The sequence below is a fragment of the Phyllobates terribilis genome, unplaced genomic scaffold (assembly GCF_046119375.1).
Source record: "Phyllobates terribilis strain yellow unplaced genomic scaffold, ASM4611937v1 Scaffold_4__5_contigs__length_816908805, whole genome shotgun sequence".
NCBI lineage: Eukaryota > Metazoa > Chordata > Amphibia > Anura > Dendrobatidae > Phyllobates > Phyllobates terribilis.
In genome coordinates, this window is record NW_027362764.1 from 56,379,757 (window position 1) to 56,400,274 (window position 20,518).

Below are 20,518 nucleotides of genomic sequence, written 5' to 3' on the forward strand. Positions count from 1 at the left end.
GTAATGTATGGCAAAAGGAGGACATGAAAAACTGCTATTAATGATCAACACAACATTTCCAGCCGCAGTTATTTTCCCCTCAGTGTCCCTATAACATTGTCAACCAGACATTATTGGCTCTCACACCATGGGAGAAAAGTATTGGGACACGTGTCTAATCTTTGAATTAGGGTTTCTCATTGCACCCCTGTGTATAACTTCCGACCCCATCGCCCCCAGTATATAACTTCCAGCCCACCCCCCCTCCCCCCACACACCGTCTGCCATTACTAACATGTGACAGCGGCTGGTGGAGCAGAGCGGTCCTGTAATAGGAGCCACCGGGGTAACAAGTCCGTCCATGACATTTCTTCCTCCTAAATTTTACCCTATCACCTGTGAGTGATATTATTGAGAAGAAGAAAACTCAGCCACGAAGTGGAGACCCCGTAACGTTACAGAGCAGGGAATAAGTGCTGAGGAGCAGAGGGCAGAAAAGTCACCACCGCTCTGCTGACCCCATAACTGCAGAGTCCAGACCTCAGCCTCATCTAACTCCTTTGTGATGATCTAGAATGGAGAGTCCAGACCTCAGCCTCATCTAACTCCTTTGTGATGATCTAGAATGGAGAGTGTGAGCTCAGCCTCCCCCAACATCAGTGTCGGCACGGATTTACCCTATGGTGGTTTTTATGGGCTGTAATTTATGCCCCTGACAGCCACACAGCCGGTTGTCATCCTCAGTAACTTTATGGAATTTTCACTGCACATTTACCATCAAAAGTTGTACATAAGATGTGGATTTTTGTAGCCAATTTGTCAAAGGCGTAGAATTGCTGCCTTTGTGAATCCGTCCTTAGTCCAGCTTCACGGTCCATGTGTGGACCACGATTTCTGGACCGACCACAATAGCTTTGTAGTCATATACGAGGTCAGAAGACCCTCAACCGATCCAGAAATTACTCAAGATGTGTGAAGCTGGCCTAAGGGTATGTTCACACAAGGTAGATTTGTTGCAGAAATTTCTAAGAATAAAAATCATATCCACTCATCTGACTGAGGTTATTTCCATAGCAAGTGCAGAGCTTTCTCCAAACCTTATTCAGACGAATGTAAAAGAAGCGCAACACAAGTCTGAGCTGAACGAATGGTCAGTTCACTGAGAAATAGTATTACAGCTGCATATTTAAGTCTAAGGGGAGAGGTGGAGGAAAAAGCACAGTGAGAAAACAAGCAGAAGCAGGGAGGCAGGCAGATTTTGTTACAGCTTTCTAATAACTATTTTATTTCACAATAGTGCTGCACTCGCAGCTGCACGGCCCGGTAGTGCAGGACCATGTCCTCCATGCTGCTGCAGCTTTTTAACATGAGCTACCCCTCATGTCTGTGCTGTGCATGAGAGCCATCATAGCAGCTAGTCTCTACCCACTAACTCAGAGACAACTGAAAATTAGGGATAGAACCTGCAGGGGAGAAAAACTGGTGATATAATGGCCAGGAATAGTGTTATTCTTATTCTGTACAGTTCAGCTGAAATGAAAAGGAATACTTGAAAATCCGCTAAACCAGGACACGTACTAAGTTGTCTTTTTTTAGCTTGGAATACTTTTTTGAAAAAAATGTGACATGAATACCCGTAAACTATATGATGAAAAATGATGCACACAACCATTAATTAATTAATATTTTTATTTCAATGTATAATTCACTTTCATAAAACAGGACGAGTTCAAAGCGGGTTTGGTACCGAAAGTAGCTCAGCTTCAATATGAAGCCGTTAAATATATAGATATATTTATATAAAAAATACAAAACAAATGTAGCTTTATTCACGCTAAACGTTATCGAGGTAAAACAGTCAGACTGATATTCACTATTGATAGCGTCAGCTGCGCATGTATAGTGGGTGGACACATGCAAAATATCAATGGGGGGCTGAGTGGAGGGACAATCTGACATCCCTTGGGGACATTACTGTGATAATACATCAATGTCACTGTGTACTGCTGGCACCGTCCCCAAAAAAAAGGAAAAAAAATAAATTAAATCAAAATGCACCATTTTCTGCAGAACTACGAGTCCCTGCATACTTTACAACCTCTGGGTGATGGGGTCAATAGTCCATAGTGTTTGCGGCAATGGAGAAAAGCAAATTCTTTATAATGCCGATACTAATACTGATACTGGGGGAGTAGCTAACGCTAATAAAGCAAATAACCCTTGGGGTTTTCACACTTTCTCCAAACTGAAAAATAACTCTTGGATCGGCAGGATCCGACCTATGGGAACCCATCAGTCCTGCGAATGATTTGGTGCTGTGTCATTATTTTTTCCCCAGCACAGTGACTCTCTCCGATCATTCTGCAGCAGAGACAGGTGTCAGAGAGCGCTGCTCTGAAGGGAGAAGGGGCTGCAACTAGTGCCTCCTTTATTCTCAAGGACCAAGAAATCAGCTATCATTAGCAGACGTAAAAAATGGTGTCCCTGTTGCCAAGCCCCCCCTCAACCCAAACTGGCTGCTAGAGACGACCCTACATAAAGCATTATGGCTGTCAGGACTTTTTTTTAGTATAGTTTATCCAAACCCAGTCATCAAATTCTCTTAAATTATATTTTAAGACGTTCTTTAAAGGTTTGTTCCAAACATTGAAAGTTATCTCCTATTTACAGGTTAGATGATAACTTGTGGATCAGTAAGAGTCTGACCACTGGGACCCCCAACAATGGCTCCAAAATGCCCTTTAGAGTGTTGTGCTGACTTTGGGATACCACCGCTCCATTCATTTTCCATGGGACTACCAGGGATAGACGAGCGCTATAGTCTTAGGTAGCCATCGCTGGCAGTCCCATAGGAAATGAATTGAGGGGTGTAGTATGGCCAGTGGTTGGACCCCCACTGATCAGAACGTTCTGACCTATTCTGTGGATAGGTGATAACTGTATATGTTGAGATTACAAAAACATGGCTGTGTTCTTTCTAAATGCCCAATAGTGGTCAACAGGTTGTGTATATTACTGCTCAACACCATTCACTATATAGTAGAGTTGCAATATCAGACAACCAATGGACAGGTGTGGCGTTGTCTTTGTTAGAAAGTCTTCGTTGGATTTTGCAAGCAATTTACCCTTAGCCCCGTTATCTTCAACAATCCTTTACATTCTGAACTTTTGTCATCTCTCCCTCTGCACCTCTAGACTACATTTCCCAACAGACATAGCTGAATCTTTCCCACAGCTCCCTCACTCCCACCCTCTGTGCCCGCTCACTCCACCTACAAAGCACCATCCTGAGACTCTGACAGTCTCAAGATGGATAAAAATTACTGCTCACACAGATGCTCCCTCCAAATATTACTCCCACTTCACCTAATATTCTGACTCCGGTGTTGGCATTGAAACCACATGGGCTCGGTGTACTTTCCTTTCAAAGCACAGACAGGAAATCTCTGTACTCTGTGCTTTGAACAGACTGTAGCAAAAAGTAAGGAGCTGGAGGTCACATCCCCGACATGTCCAAGCTCAAAAACGGAGGATAATTTTAACAGCAAGTAAATTATGAAGCGTTTGAATTTCTCATGGGCTTTACTGTGTTTTCTTAATCTGCGTGCCCCAGAATACCCTAACTGTGAGGAAGCTCCAGGCTGGTTGTCCCATCCCACTAAAGACTGGAGCAGGTTACTGCCTTGTGCTAAAGTTCTGTTGTGTTGTTGGGACTGGAAGAAAAATCTACATTTTTTTTTTTTATTTTATTTTTTTATTATTTTTAAAAAGACCATTTTTTTTCCAGCATCTATGCTGCGAGTTAGTAAGGGGTCAATTCATCTCACTGTACATTTGATGTGGTTCTAGGCTTTGTACCGATGGACACAGATCATCCGGGGAGGAATTCTCCTTATTATTGCTTTATTCTAATACATTTATTGGGTTGTGAAATTGTCAGAATTAACAACCCATAAATGCATCTACCTCACCTACATCCGATCTGCACTATACGCCATCGCACTGATACATGTTTGAGGGGCTCGTCCAGTAATGCAGCCGATCGCATCTCCCGCCGGAGGTTTAAAAAAGTGAAGACGGGAGCGGCTGCTGGTCAAATTGCCTCCCTTGTAGTCTTGGTCGGTGGACGGGTCGCGCTCCTGCTGTCTCTTTACAACTTCAATGTTTCTGTTTAAAAAAAAGTGTGTTATTTTTATTTTTTTTAACTAAAAACATTTTTATGCCTTCATATAGGAGTCCCTGTAATCCCCCGATAATGCAGACGTAGGCCGCTCCCAGTCTATAACAAAGGCTCGTGCACACAGGGGAGCACTTTCTGCATCAGGGGATAGGTGCAAATCCTGATTGCTGCCTATGCACTGGACCACTTCCTCGTCGTGCTCCGTGCCTCACTGACCGCACTCGTTTACAGCAGGTCCATGGCTACTGTATCTCTCAGTGTGGCGATACATTTAGGATACTGAGGTAATATTGCTTTATGTGGTACCAGGACGAATACACCCTACCCCCCCCCCCCCATCACAGATAATACCATTACCAAAAGCATCGAGAAGCGAACGTGACGCCATTTTCCTGAAGGATGTTCATCTGGTGAGATTCTCGTTACTCTATGAAACAGTCGATTGCGGCACAGAAGATCTAATTACAGAAACGATGGATGAATGTCGGCTTTTCACAGTCATTGCGCGTGTGCGGCGGCGGAGTCTACGGCTCGTCACTCAGAATCGGAGCTGGAGGCGTGAGATTTATTTTTCTTCTTGCCGTGTTTCTTGTGCTTCTTCTTCTTCTTGCCTTTATACTGTAATATGAGGGAACAGTGTTAGCATTGTATGAGAACTAGAGAAAGGGACACAATATGACTTTTTGCACAGACGTCATTCTGCGGTGCTGTTCTTAGAAGCCACAGACAATGTCCGATGCCGTCGGCCGATCTTGTCCGTTTACCCACAGATTGCCATGGTTGACAGTGATATATCACACGGATAACTTATGGGGCCCCTGGATAACAGGTGCACTTCTCAATGAGTTGTTCATGTATTGATCTACCCAACAGCACGAATGGACGCCTCAGAAACTTACAGCTTTCTCTTCACTGCTTTTTTTCCTTTTCCCGCAAGCCTAAAAACAGAAACTTTGTTAGCATATTTTAACAACATAATGATGTATATTTAATGGTATTTGTAGAAAATATAATGACCAGATGTGAAAGACTAGCCTGAGTTTCACAGTTTAAAAACACACATTTCTACCCCAATTCCTGATAAAGGAAAGAAACACAATTTATCGGCAGATATAGGGTCAATCTGTAGGTAAATAGTGTTTAATGATTGGGGCCGGCTGCCTTAAAAGGGGCAGCGGCTACAGGGTGGAAATACACTGTGTTCCAAATTATTATGCAAATAATATTTTCTCAGATTTTCCCAAATTACCTATATGAATTGCAGTCATTGTAATTTTCCAGTCAAATAACTATTAGAGTACAATTGAAAGGTTTTTGTACAAACTGCCTATGATAACAGGATATTTAAAAAAAAATAAAACACTCAAACTGCACTGAAAATACATGTTACAAATTATTATGCACAGCAGAGTTTTCAACCTTTTCATTTTAATAAAGAACAAAAAAATGGTCATTTTTGAAATTATAAGCATTAGCAGGTTATTACAAACTGAAATCAAACAGTTTTCAACTCAAAACTTTATTCTAGGTGATGTTACATTTGCACATAGGACCCCTTGTTCGAAAGGAGCTTCTGAACTCTCTCGTCCATTGAATTTGTCAGGTTTTGGATGGTTTCTGCTTCAATTGTTTTGCATGAGGACAGAATACCCTCCCAGAGCTGTTGCTTAGATGTGAACTGCCTCCCGCCATCATAGACACTCCTTTTGATGATGCTCCAGAGGTTCTCAATGGGGTTGAGGTCAGGGGAGCATGGGGGCCACACCATAAGTTTGTCCCCTTTTATGCCCACAGCAGCCAGAGATGCAGATGTGTTATGTGCAGCATGAGACGGGGCATTATCATGCATGAAAATGATCTTGCTGCAGAATACACGGTTCTTCTTCTTGAACCATGGAAGGAAGTGCTGTTTGAGAAACTCAACATACATTATGGAGTTCATCTTTACCCCTTCAGGGATCCTAAAAGGGCCAACAATCTCTCTCCCCATGATTCCAGCCCAAAACATTACTCCACCTCCTCCTTGTTGGCGCCGTAGCCATGTTTGCATGGGGTGTCCATCAACCAGCCATCCTCCACTCCATCCATCTGGACCATCGAGCGTTGCACGGCACTCATCGGTGAACAAAACAGTTTTGAAGTCAGTCTTCATGTATTGTTTGGCCCACTGGAGCAGTTTCTGCTTGTGTACAGTGGATAGAGGAGGACGACAGGATGGCTTACGCACAGCTGCAAACCTCTGAAGGACCCTGCATCTTGTTGTTCGGGGGACGTTGGAGGCACCTGCAGCTTCAAAAACTTCTCTGCTGCTATGACAAGGCTTTTTTGCCGCTGCTCTTTTAACCTGACGTAATTGACTGTAGAAAAGAGTCCCAAATTTTCCCTTATCAGCACGCACACGTGTGTACTGTGAATCAGCTACATACTTCTTGATTGTGCGATGATCAGGATGAAGTGTCTTGGCAATATTGATTGTAGTCATGCCTTGACCTAAACACTCCACAATTTGTTGCTTCTCAGCAGCCGACACATCCTTTTTCTTTCCCATTTTGGCAGAAAATGTAGGCTGCTTAATAATATGGGACAGCCTTAAGTAGTCTTGACTTTCATTGGACACACCTGCCATACTATCTAACACAGGTGTCTGCAATTGCTTACAGTGATATAAAGAGCCCTGACACACATCACCATCAATGAGTTTATCTGCCAAACAAAAAAATTCTTACCTTATCACTCCGAAACACTTTTTGCATAATAATTTGGAACACAGTGTAAAGTTATATCCTCCCTGTGGCTGCTCAATTCCAGTCATCGGGGCAGTGTGGGGAGAGGTTACAGTCATCAAACGGTACACAGCGAGTGCGGCTGTAATTACTCTCAGGACAATCATTTACAGCGTGTGTGTGCGTGCGCAGCTGTCAATGTGCCGGCGAGTGATTACAGAGCGCTCTCTTTAGTGTTTGGTGACTGTAACCTCTCCCTGCACCGTCCCGATGACTGGAATTGTGCAGCTTCAAGGAGAATAAAGCGTAATTTTCTTCCTATAGCCGCTGCTCCAGAAAGCCGGCTACACAGAATTTAAACATTATTTACCAGCAGATTATACAGGTAAATAGCGTTTCTTGAGGTGACAGATTTCCTTTAAGAACACATGCACACTCGAGTGAACCGAGTGTACATGTGTATGAGGTGGAGAAATAACAGTCTGATCCTGCAGTCACGTTGTGTTCTTGTTCAACTACTTTGGCATAAAGGCATAAAAGAGGGGGACAAATAGAAGAAAATCTGCAGGCACAGACTGCTCCGGACACGATGGGCTATGGCAAAATTGGTAAAAAATAATTTGGTTACAGTCACTGCATCGGAGGATCGGTCACGTGTCGCAGATTTCGACAAAACAAAACCCCCAAATCATATCCCAAATTATTGTATCCATCATTAGATGTGTGATACCTTGTGTAAACTGCTCGTAAAGCTTCCAGAGCCTCCGGCAGCAGATGTGACCACAGAACCCAACAAGCCTCTTAAGACAATGGGGGTCCGTGAGGTGGTGTAAACAGGATCTACAACACAGTGTGAACGCAGCCCTTTGTGGCTTTCCAGCTTATTGCATTGTCTGAAAATAGACAAGAGAAAATATCCCGACACCCACTGACCTCATCTACTGACTCTGATCCAGACGAAGACTCAGAAGACAAGTATCTCTGATTGTCACCATCCGGATGCCGTCTCTTCCTGCTTTTCCCGTCCTTCAGTTGAACAAAAACAATTAATGGTAATTAATAAGTAATAGTTATGACACAATTGGTACAATTATCCATTGCACTGATCTGGCCTTAAAGGGGTTTGATCATCATCATAAAGAAGTAAAATGCTTCTAATTCTATAGTTTATCGCTCGCTGCCTAGGTTACAAACCGCTTCAGCGCGACTCTGATGTAGCAGCACCGCATCCCCCCCCTGCTGGCAGCACCGCACCCCCCCCCCCTGCTGGCAGCACCGCACACCCCCCCCCCCTGCTGGCAGCACCGCACACCCCCCCCCCTGCTGGCAGCACCGCACCCCCCCCCCTGCTGGCAGCACCGCACACCCCCCCCCCCCCTGCTGGCAGCACCGCACCCCCCCCCCCTGCTGGCAGCACCGCACCCCCCCCCCCCTGCTGGCAGCACCGCATCCCCCCCCCCCCCCCCCCCCGGCAGCACCGCATCCCCCCCCCCCCTGCTGGCAGCACCGCATCCCCCCCCCCCCCTGCTGGCAGCACCGCATCCCCCCCCCCCCCTGCTGGCAGCACCGCATCCCCCCCCCCCCCTGCTGGCAGCACCGCATCCCCCCCCCCCCCTGCTGGCAGCACCGCATCCCCCCCCCCCCCTGCTGGCAGCACCGCATCCCCCCCCCCCCTGCTGGCAGCACCGCATCCCCCTCTGCTGGCAGCACCGCATCCCCCTCTGCTGGCAGCACCGCATCCCCCCTGCTGGCAGCACCGCATCCCCCCTGCTGGCAGCACCGCATCCCCTCTGCTGGCAGCATCTCAGAGCAGTATCCCGCGAGGAACAGAAGAGTTGTGCTCCTGAAACCCCTTTAAGAACCCAGGATTTTTTTTTTTTCTTGTGCGCTGTAGTTTTTTCCTGTCCTGTTTTTCCCCGAGATCCATAACCATATGAGGGCTTGTTTTTTTGTTTTTTTTTAAGTTGTAGTTTTGATTGACACCACTTTACCATAAAATGTACTGGAACAATGGGGAAAAAAATTCAAGTGCAATGAAGTCACAAACCCCAAAAAAAAAAAAAAAGTTCCGTTATGGCTTTTTGAATTTTATTTTTATTGTGGAATTCATTGTTCAGTAAAAATGACCTGGCAACATAATTTTTCAGGCGAGTACGATTATGGCGATATCAAACTTTTTTTTTTTTATTATAATTTGTTGTGGTTTTTTTTGTTTTGTTTTTTTTTGTTTTTTTTACAAATTTCAGATTTTTTTTTCTCTCAAATTTTTTTTTTTTTTAACCTGTAAAAAAAAATTATCAGAAACTTGTAGAAAAAAAAAAAAAAAACACAAACAATTTTGTTTGTGTTGCCATATTCTGAGACTCGAACCTTTTTGTTTACAGCCACGTAACTGTTTGAGGGCTTGTTTTTTTGCACCCTGAGCTGAATGTTTTTATTAATACCATTTTGATAGCTTTTCATTGTATTTTTATGAGACGTGTGGCAAATGAAAAATGGCAAGTCTGGCGTTCCAATTTTTTGTAACATACGGTTTAAATAATTTTGATCAGACCCGTTTTGACCAGGACGATGCCAAAATGTCTATTTTTATTTTATTTCTTTATTTTGGGGGCAATTTGAATTTATATTTATTTTTTTTTTTACATTTTTTACTTTACTTTTTAGTCCCCTTAGGGCACTTGAACCTTCTTTTGCTTGATCGTTTATACTATATACTGCGGTTCTCCTATTAAGCTCAGCCTGTGTGGACTGATGAGAGCTGGTGCACGTGTCATTGAAGTCCTGCTGTCAAGAACTGCCAGCAGCATTTAAATGGTTAAAACAGCAGCGATCAGAGTGTGCTCCGGTCGCTGCCATTTCAGGCATATGCCGGCTATGTAACACAGCCGGCATCTGCCTGGTATAAAGCAGGATCAGCTCCAGAGCAGATTTCATGCCTTCCTTAGGGATTGATAAAATGTACATCATAGGTCGTTAAAGTGCTGTGCCCTCGCTGGGTTATGAATGTAGCGGAGCTACAATAACACACACGATCGATAAAACTGGCAGAGTTTTTGTAGATGATGCAAGAGGATGATATGCCCCATGATAAGAACCATTTTTTCATAGGGATATAATTTGCATTGTGGCTAATATCTATTCATAAATGCTATTTTACCAAAAAGTGTTCCAATTCTGGAAAACAGAGACACCTGTCAGATGACAGGGGGGAGATTTTCACATTTTCTCACCTTCTCTTTCTCGTGCTCACCTCTGGACTTCTTCTTCTTCACAGAATCCTATAAGGGAGAAATAATATATTAAGAATTTATTCAGCGGAGTGGAATAACTCTTTAAAAAAGGGATTGTCAAGGATTAGAAAAAAAATATTGTTGCTTTTTTTTTTTTATTCTTAAACAGCGCCATCCCTGATTATAGGTCGTGTGTGGTACTGCAACTTGAAATTAATGGAGCTGAGCTGCAATACCATGTTCAACCATTGATCAGGGATGGTGCTGTTTCCTGAAAAGAAAGCAGGCATGTTTTTCTAATAGTTGACATTAACGGTTTCTTTAAAGCCAGCCATTAGTACAGCAATGTGAGCAGATGCTTTTTCCAAAGAGTCATGAACTCTTCCTCATCTGCGATTCAAGAAAGCATTTATGCTGTTTGCAAAGGTCCCCGTATATCTTATGTAGCTGGTGGCGACAGCTATTCCTCCATATCCCACCTTATACATATGTACGCTCAGTTCAGTTGAGCATGCATGTGTACGTAATAGGATTTGGGGAATAATCAGACACCTCTGGCAGCAGAAGAAAGGATCAGGCATGTTGAATGCAATAAGCCCAATACTTCCTTCCCCAGAAATCTGACATGAGATGGTCCTGCTAAAATGAGTGGTTTTCCAACGCTTATCTATTATGTATGCGCCTCGTCACTTAGGATACTGAATAAGATTTCTCCTGCTCATGTAATCAGGTCTCTTGGGGAAGCACATTATGGCTCATACCTTGCTCTCAGACTCCGAGACGCTGTCGGACGTCCGGTGGGAGGAGTGCTTCTTCTTCTTCTTTCTTTTTGAAGTTTTTTTCTTGGTCTATAAAAATAAAATGCACAAATAAAAATACCAAAATGAAACTTTCCACAACACAAAGCGGTGTGTGTGCACAGTATCACAGTTACGGCAGGGGATAAGGATTTACATCACTGAGGCACCGAACAAGAAGGGGCTTTCTATAGACAATGATGGGAAAGTTTTCCCTTCTTATAACCAAGTATAGCAAATTTCTCACGCCATTCCTCACGCCTTTCCTCCCGCTCCTTTCCTTATAAAGTTATTGTCAGCGATCGCACCTTTCGTTATTCATGATTATCTACTACCCTTAAATTATTGATTAAAACGCTGTGGTCATTGTAAAGTTTCAACTCCCAGCAGGCAGCCATGGAAAGCTCGCTTCACAATAATCGTGATGATCACCTGACGAACAAGCAAAGCGTACGTTCGTTCGTCAGGTGAAATGATTTTTTGACTTGCTTAAAATAAAAAAAATATTTTCGGCAACACATAGTCCACGTGCTGCTGAGCAAAAAAGACAGCTGATGCAAACTGAACAATCTATTACTGATTATTCTGTACGCATAGTCAGTGTGGCCGGCCTATCTAAATAAGCTATTAAAAATTCACGACTGTCAAACATGTAGGTTGTTTATCGTCGCAGATCATTTAATGTAAATGAGCCCTTAGACCATACGTGTCAAACTCTGGCCCTCAGGGTGATTATATTTGGCCCACAATGCCGTGTGGACGACCATGTGGGGCCCCATTTTACTGTGTGGACGACCATGTGGGGCCCCATTTTACTGTGTGGACGACCATGTGGGGCCATTATTCTGTATGGAGGGCTGTATGGGATTCACAGTTGGTGGATCATACTGTGTTGGGGTCACAATACTTTGCCAGGGGAGTTGAGGGGGTAGGGGTTACAGTAGGGTCATCATACCATGTGTGTGGAGGAATTCACTGTGGAGGTATCATACTGTGTTTGGGGGGCACTTTTGTTGGCATCATACTTTATGAGGGCAATGAAAGGACAATCTAGGGGCTTTAATAGGAGGAAAATTACTCTGAAAGGGCTGCAAAAAATTGTGAGATATGCTTGTCTGTGACCCCACCGAATATTAAGGTTTTTTTTTTGTTGTTTTTTTTTTTATAATTAAGGTTGGCCTGAGAATTTGTCCAAGTTTGTAATTTTGGCCCTCTGTGTATTTGGGTTTGACATCCCTGCCTTAGACTAAAGCCCACCATACACATTAAATGGCTGTCGACTAAACGATGGTTCGGCCGGCAGTCATCCTGGCCGTCGCTTCCATAGACAGGTGCACTTCATTGGCCAAGTACTCCTGTGTTCTCTATGAGAGCCATGCCGAATTGATAAAAAATTGTCCGGGATCCCCATACAAGTTAGAGTTTCGGCCGAACCCGATGATGTTGGCGGCTTTGTCCGATATGAGTCTAATGCTTACGGTGAATTTAAATGTCGGCTAATCTTTGTGGATCAGTCTATATCGGCAGGTTTGTCAAAGGGGACGTTAGCACGCATCGGGGTGTTGGAACAAGGGACTGCAAATTAATACAACATAGGATTATAATGGGACAATGGGGGTAACAACTTGTGCACTCACCTCGTTATCAGATTCGTCAAAGCTGCTGGGAGAAGGAGAACGCGATGATGCAGAAGAAGATGATGAAGAAAACTTGACCACAGACAACAAGAAGTGAAACTTGTGAGACGCATATTAGAAATAAACCAAGAGATAACCAACCCGAAACAAAATCATAGACGCAAACACAACGTGGCTCTGTCCGCACCCAGTGCGTTTGCTGCTAGAAAAATGGCTTAAAGGATTGTCTAGAACTAGAAATACACGGCTGCTTTCATTCATAAACAGCGGCACACATATCCACAGGTTCAGTGTGATATTTCTGCTCAGCTCCATTGAAGTGAATGAAGCAAAGCTGCAATACCCGACACGACCCATGGGTAGGAGCGGTGCTGGTTTTGGAAGGAAGCAGCTGTGTATTTCTGGTGCTGGACAACCCCTTAAAGTTTACTTATTCGGTCCATTCAGCAATCTTACATTTGCTTCTGTAATTACATTTCACTTGTAGAATTAGCGAAGAGATGAAAGCTGTTCTCACCCCACCAGATTTCTTCTTTTCTCTTTTTCGTTTCTACAGAGACAGGATAAAGGTAAAATAAATAAATATATATATATATATATATATATATATATATATATATATATATATATATATATATATATATATATATATATATATATATATATATATATATATATATATATATATATATACACACATACATACATATACCTATACAGTCCAGCTAATTTTCATTTTCATGTAATATAGGTTATGCTTTATCTGCTCTCTCATGTTGCAACCAACATTTTAGGAATTAAATTAAAGGGGTATGCTCATCTCCAAGATCCTATACCAATATGTGGTAGAATAATAATATTAGCAAATACCTCCAATTAGAAATGTAGTATAGTTCTTCTGATTCACTATGTCGTTTAACCCATGTGCAGGGCATTGCAGCAGCTTAGATATCCATGGTGACCACTCATATAGTGAGTTAGTTAACCGTTAGTGGTCGTAACCATGGATACCCAAGATACTACAATACCCTGCACATGAGGAAAGGGAATTAGAGATTCAGAAGAACTATACTACCTTTCTAATTGGAGGTATTTGCTAATATTAGTATTACACTTGGTTATGTTTTTAATTAGTCGTATTCTTTAATTCGTCTTTTCAATACAAGATTTTGGAAAAAAGTAAAGAAATCCCTGTCCTTTCAGCAACCACTGAGCTCTCCCCAGTGTGTGTCCGCAGTAGAGACGCTCAGGTCTGAACATGGAACCATCGGTCATTTTCTAATAGTAATTTCTTACCTCCTTCTTCTTGGAGGAATTATCGCTTCCACTGATGATTTTCTCTCTGTGTTTTTCCAGCTCCTTCCTCCAACTCTATAGAGAAATATACATCAAGCAAATAGTTTAATATTTTAATGCAATAGATATTAGCAAAATACTCTAATCACATAAAGTCGTATGTGAGAAGAACTTTCTCCGATGGGAGAAATCTTATTGATGCTAGTGAGGTGTAGGCAGCAGCCTCGGAGTGTCCCGCGTGATGTAAACAGTAATATCAGTGTCTCCTATGTGATGTATATACAGCAGTCTCAGTGTCTCCTATGTGATGTATATACAGCAGTCTCAGTGTCTCCTATGTGATGTATATACAGCAGTCTCGATGTATATAGAGCAGTCTCAATTTCTTCTATGTGATGTATATATTGCAAACCTCTTACTACTTGAGTTCCATATATGTAACGTGAGCAATGATGAATTTCCCACTATGAGAAGACTTGCAGTGTACTGTACATCTGTGTTCAGTACGACTTACTGCTGAGAGTGCTTTACAAAACTTATCAATGCAAAAATTCACCTGCGCTCCAGACTGACGCAAACGTGGAAAAGCAGTTACAAGTAGAAACATCATCAATACCACCCAACATCACAGCAGCTCCAAAGAGAAGCAGCTCCAGCCGTCACATTAGGGGCGAGGTTTAAATGTTCGACCAAATATAGCAGGATAAATTTCAAGTTGATGATCAGCATAAATATCCAAATGGCCCTTGGCAAAAAAAAGGTTCCCCATCCTTGGTTTACAGCAACTGGGACTATGCTGGCATTGATGTAAAAAAAAAAAAAAACAAACAAAAAAAAAAGCTGGACCCCATTTTTCCTTGAACTTGCATCTACATATGGTGGTTATTGGCGTGGCCTGATGCTTCCTCAATATTCAGGACAGAAAAGGTGAGCTGGTGGTTTATGAATTATTATTATTTTTATATCTTTTCATCTCTTAGAATAAATAGAATATAGCTGAGCCAAGACCATAGGATGAGGAAACCAGAAAATCATTACAATTAATAAAATAAGAAAAGAAAAAAAGGTAAAAGGATGAACTGAGTGAAATGGTATAACTGAAGGAGGCAGATCGTGAGCATTTCCTGACTGCTCCATTTATACAGGGGACTGTTCTCAGAATTGCTGGGGATCCAGCAGTCGGACTGCAGGAATTATCCGTTTATCACCTATACTATGAATAAGGTATAAATGTATGTAGTGGGAAAACCTTTTAAGTGACCTGACAGCGAGTACCTCATTCATCTTTTCTTCAAACTCTGCCAGTGCCCGCGAACCTTTCTTCTTCTTCTCCAGCTGCTCCTTGACTTCTTCCCTACAGAAAGCAAGGAGATACAAAGCTTATAAAGGGCTTTTCCAGTACAGTGATATAACTGGACGCTTGCCTATCGGCATACCCAGCTCCTCTTCTAAATATCCTGCCTGGCACGACATCATGTCGCAGTGATAAAGTCGTACCAGGCTGACTAATTAGTGATATCTGGTTAGATGCCAGGGGGTGTGTAAGCCAACTACCTCTTTATGCTGTTTTACATCAAAGAACAACTCACCACGTAGGTCTTGGTCTGCTGAGATAATCCTTTATGGTTGGACCTCCGGAAGAAGAGGGGCCCTTGGCTCGGGCCATAGCAATAGGGTTCATATATGCCTATGAGAGACAGAGCAAGACACATGAATTAAAGGAGATGTCTGGCTTTAAAAAATATATATATTTTAAATGTAATATTTTAAATAAAAAAATAATTGAAAAGGATCAAAATTTACATCAAACAAGACAGATGTGCCAGGTCCTCCATATACTGTTCTGCTGTTTGTTAACAGACATCTATATGGAGTTTCAAAAATAATCAGATGGGGTCAATTTCATTGAGTTTTTGCAGAGCAACACGAGGCTTCTGGGCAAATGTATTATCCTGCAAAAAAGAGAGGTGCCTTGGTAAAATTTTTGCTTAAAGGGGGTATTCCCATCTCCAAGATCCTATCCCGATATGTAGTAGGTGTAATAATAATAATATTAGCAAACACCTTAAATTAGAAATTAAATATAGTTCTTCTGATAATTTATGTCGCTTATCCTATGTGCAAGGCATTGCAGTAGCTGAGGTATATATGATTATGACCACTAGTAACTAATTGTCACTATAAGAGTGGTCATAACTATGGATACCTAAGCTAGTAAAATGTCCTGCACATAGGGTAAAAGACATAGCTTATCAGGAGAACTATACTACATTTCTAATCGGAGGTATTTGCTAATATTATTACACCTACTACATATTGGGATAGGATCTTGGAGATGGGAATACTCCTTTAAGTTCCAATTACGGGGTTAACTTTACTTAATAACAATTTTAAAAAGTGACAGAACATTTTCTGCTAAGATTTAGCACTGGTCAGAGTCACTGCTTGTTTTCAGTCAGGGGATTCTGGTCTGCTAGACTCAAGGACAGAGACCTATGAATATAATTATATACATATATTTACTTATTGGTGTGTGTGTATATATATATACACACACATAATAAATCTATATGTGGCCAGTAATATATAGAGCACACAAGCAGCATCCACCCCGGCAGTAATAACCCCGCACAGCAGGGGCAGTGCAGCCAGGACAGTGTACATGGTGTCTGACATCCCGGCAGTCGCAGCCCCGGCCTCTCTACCTACCACCCGGTTGTCCCGCTTCCCCATGTTGTCCTGAGCTCTCGGGGAGACTCCCGGGACTGAATCGTCTCTATCTGTGCCCGAGGCCTCCGAGACTGGACACACAGTAGAGCGTCGTGACAGAGAGAAAGAGGTGTCCGAATGTGACAGCGACCCCTACAGGATCGGAGCATATTACAGCCAGAGGAATCACAGCTAGTACAATGATATGTCTCTAAAATAAAGAAAAAAACGATTTATATCACTTTGTATGGAATAAATAATAATAATAATAAATTAAAATCTCGGTTCCGCCAATCAGTGGGGGTCCCAGCTGTCAGACCCTCAATGTTCAATAAATGATCACATATTCCGTATGACTTCTTTTCACCTGACAGCCCTCTTTTAAGGACGTTCTTTCATTTTTGCATTTTCACTTTTTCTTTGTCTCCTTCCAGAAGCCAGAACTTTTTATTATTTTTCTGCCCACATAGCCGTATAAGTGTTTTTTGTTTTTTTTGTAGGACGAGTTGCATTTTTGAATGACACCGTTCATTGTGCCATACTGAAAAACAAGGAAAAAAAATTCAAATACAGTGAAATGGTGAAAAGAAAAATGCAATTCCACCATTGTTTTCATCCATCGTGTTGTAAAAATTACTCGGCACCACAATTCTACATGTCTGTATGATTATGGGGATAAAATAAACTTGTATTTTTTTTATATATGAAAGTGGTAAAAAAAAAAAAACTCAGTATTTTGTAAAAACAATAATAAATACATTGGTTTCTGTCTCTAATTTCTGAAACCTAAAACTTTTTTTTTTAATTTTTCCATTCATGGAGCTGTGTGAGAGTGTTTTTTTTCTTGGCAAACTGACGTTATTATTGATACCATGTTGGGATACCTACAATGTTTTGATTGCTTTTTATTGCATTTTCTAGAGACTTTTTATGACTGAAAAATGATTTTTTTTTGCACTATATGGCGTTTACAATATTGGCTAATTATTATATTTTGACTTTTTTACAGGTGCAGTGATACCAAATATGTTTAATTTTTATTTCTTTATTGTTAAATTGGACACAGTGAGGTGATAGAAACTTTTATGTATATTTTTGTAAATATTTTTGAAAAAATATTTTTTTTCCTTTTTTGTGTAGCCTTCCCACTTCACCTCAGGAGAGTTGAAATGAAGGTTGTTTCATCACTTTTCTAAATAATATTGAAGTTTATAGTAAAAATTATGTACTTTATGAAGCATAGCCAAGATGGTAGCAATGGGGGTCTTCAGTAGACCCCCAGCTGCCATTACAACCCATTACCCTTCCTTGATTCTGTTATGGAGGCGATGGGAGCTGCAGGTGCATTTAAATGCCGCTGTCGGAGATTGACAGGAACACGAGGCCTCCTTCACAAGTCCTGATATTTCCAGTAGTGGAAAAACTAGTACCGGAGATATCAGTGTCCATATGCCGCATCAGTATGGCACGTACCAGTACCCGAGAAAAGCCATACATTTAGCGCTTTTCCCAGACACCGGGTGCTGAAGTCAGCTCTCATCATTGTCGCCTAGTCTCCCTGAGACCAGTGAGACCAGGCGACAATGATGGGAGTTGTATTCAGCACCGTGTGTGTATAAATAAAAAAACCTGCGTGGGATTCCACGTAATTTTCATAACCAGCAAAGGGAAAGCCGACCACGGGGGGCTGATGTTAATAATCTGGGAAAGGGTACAATATTCCTAAAGGTTCACAGGCTATTAATAACAGCTCACAGCTGTTTGGTTCGCTTTTACTGGTTAGTTTATGGGGGGGGGGGGTGCAGAAAAAAAATGAAGTAGGGTCCTCCTATAAATTCTAACCAGCAAAGGCTGAACAGAAAGCTGTGGACTGATATTTTTAATAGCCTGGGAAGGGGCCAGGGATATTGGCCCCCTCCCAGGCTAGGAACATAAGCCCTCAGCCACCCCAGAAATGGCGCATCATCTGGCGCTTAAAATAACAAACAATCCATTTGTCCTACAAAGAAAAGCCCAACTCAGCTACATCTGGATTTCATGGCTGAGCAGTGGCATGATGTGACCGCTCAGCCGTGAATCCAGGAGACACTGAGCTGAGTTTGGGAAGCTGCTTCAGTGACGAGCGGTAACGTCATTGAGGTTACCGCAGCTCACAGTCAACTGTTCCCATGCTAAGCTCTGTGTAAGCCAGCCGATGAATTGCGGTAGCCTTTATGACGTCACCGCTAGCACTGTGAAAACTGTCGCCACACTTACTGAAGACACTGACATGTGAAGGAGGCCTAAGAGTTATCAGAGATAACATCTATGGTGCACGCTCAGTTCCTGAGCTGATTCATACACCTGCACCCGATCTAGGACATACTATTTTGTCCTACATTAGAAAGAGGTTAGAGGAGTTGTTGTCCACTATTCGGATACGCCCTTCTTAAATACTGTATTCCCTGCAGTAAAATAAAAATAACAGATGACCACTTCCCACCGTTCCACCGATGTCGGGGTTGGATCTCACCAAAGATTATGCAGCATTATTATGCTGAGAGCTGCAACCAATCAGTAGCCACTAATGGCTGCAGTTCTCTGTGTGCTAAGCAGCCCACCCGTGAACGCTGATCCCTGCAGAGCTTACGTGGCATAACGTCACGCAAGCCCTGGGAGACTAGGTGCTGGTGAGAGATATGAGTAGCTGTAATTTTTATTTTACACTGTAAAATATAGTATGTATGAAGAAGATGTTCAAGTAGTGGCCAAACTATTAAAGTAAGTCCCATGCGACTGTTATTCACTTGCAAAGGTGTGCAAATACTAGTTTCCCATAGCAACCAATCACAGCACGGTTTTCATGTTCTACGGTGTCCTTGACAAATGAAAGCTCCACTATGATTGGTCGCTAAGGCAACAACAACAGTAACAAGCAAGCTTTATTTAGTCCGTGAGAAAATTAAGTACTGGCGGAAGCGCTATAATCCGTAACAGTTCAGTCTCATAAAATGACGTCACTGCCCTCAGCAGGTGCCTGTGACTATATCGACTCGTATAGATGACGTTTTCACTCCTGACTGCCAGGAGTTCTCAGATCTGCGCGGCTCCTAGAAGTGACGTCATCTCTCCCAGCAGTCTGTGCGCTTGGATGTAGCGGTGTTTTCGCTGCTGAGCTGCAGAGATGCTGTGTGCCGGGAGGGGGCGAGAAGCCGGCCGCCGTTATCTTACACCGGAGACCCGAGAAATAGAGGCAGGGGAAGGAGTGTGAGGCCCCGGTGCAGCTGTGAGGGTTCTACATGTATTTCTATGGGCAGGGAGACTATATAAGTGGTTGTAGTGGATCCTCAGGAGCTGTAATTCCACTGCGGCTATAAAAATCAGCTGTCAGTGACTGTCTGCTGAAACTATAGTTCATTTTAGTAGCTGTTCTGAATCTATAAGCTTGTGCTGCTGTATCAGGTCATGCTGGGACTTGTAGTGCCCCTGCTGCTTCTGACCACCAGAGTATTCAAGGACGGGAATACATGGTGCAGCGAGTGACGTATGGAGCAGTAACAGCCGGGACCGCCGCCGGGCTGTGCAATAATGGCATCACATGTAGGGTCACTCTCCATTAAAGGGATATTCTCACCACCTAAGGATCATCGATCCTGACAAAGAAGAAACGTTTTATTGCTCAAACCTGTGTCAGTGTATTCACATACTCACCGACCGCCGTCTTCTCTGGTGTCCAGTGCCGCTCCTGAGTCACATGACTGGACCTCCGACTCTGGATTGTGTGTGAGCCGGAAGTCATAGAATGTTACTGATGGAACGGACCTCCCGGGTCCTCGTGTACAACCCCCTGCTCAATACAGGACTCACTAAACCATCTCAGACAGATGTCTGTCCAGCCTCTGTTTGAAGACTTCCATTGAAGGAGAACTCACCACCTCTCATGGCCGCCTGTTCCACTCCTTGATCACGCTCACTGTCAAAAAGT

General features: G+C 42.7%; 2 protein-coding genes across 2 annotated transcripts in view; one reads left to right on the forward strand and one right to left on the reverse strand.

Moving 5' to 3' along the window:
* Positions 1-1,650: 1,650 nt before the first annotated feature.
* FAM133B (family with sequence similarity 133 member B) lies at positions 1,651-16,702 on the reverse strand. The gene is made up of 11 exons (XM_073677370.1): positions 16,555-16,702; positions 15,435-15,532; positions 15,121-15,199; positions 13,846-13,920; positions 13,067-13,099; positions 12,550-12,621; positions 10,877-10,963; positions 10,116-10,163; positions 7,816-7,908; positions 5,059-5,097; positions 1,651-4,777 (listed from the first exon to the last, which is right to left on the reverse strand). The coding sequence occupies exons 1-11, from the start codon at positions 16,576-16,578 to the stop codon at positions 4,694-4,696; spliced, it is 732 nt and encodes a 243-aa protein (XP_073533471.1). The 5' UTR covers positions 16,579-16,702; the 3' UTR covers positions 1,651-4,693.
* Positions 16,703-19,633: 2,931 nt separating this feature from the next.
* LOC141264173 (gastrula zinc finger protein XlCGF53.1-like) overlaps positions 19,634-20,518 on the forward strand; it is a 47,610-nt gene continuing 46,725 nt past the window's right edge. The window contains exon 1 of the transcript XR_012319817.1: positions 19,634-19,819. The gene's annotated coding sequence lies outside the window, so the exon portion shown is untranslated. The remainder of the gene's footprint in view (positions 19,820-20,518) is intronic.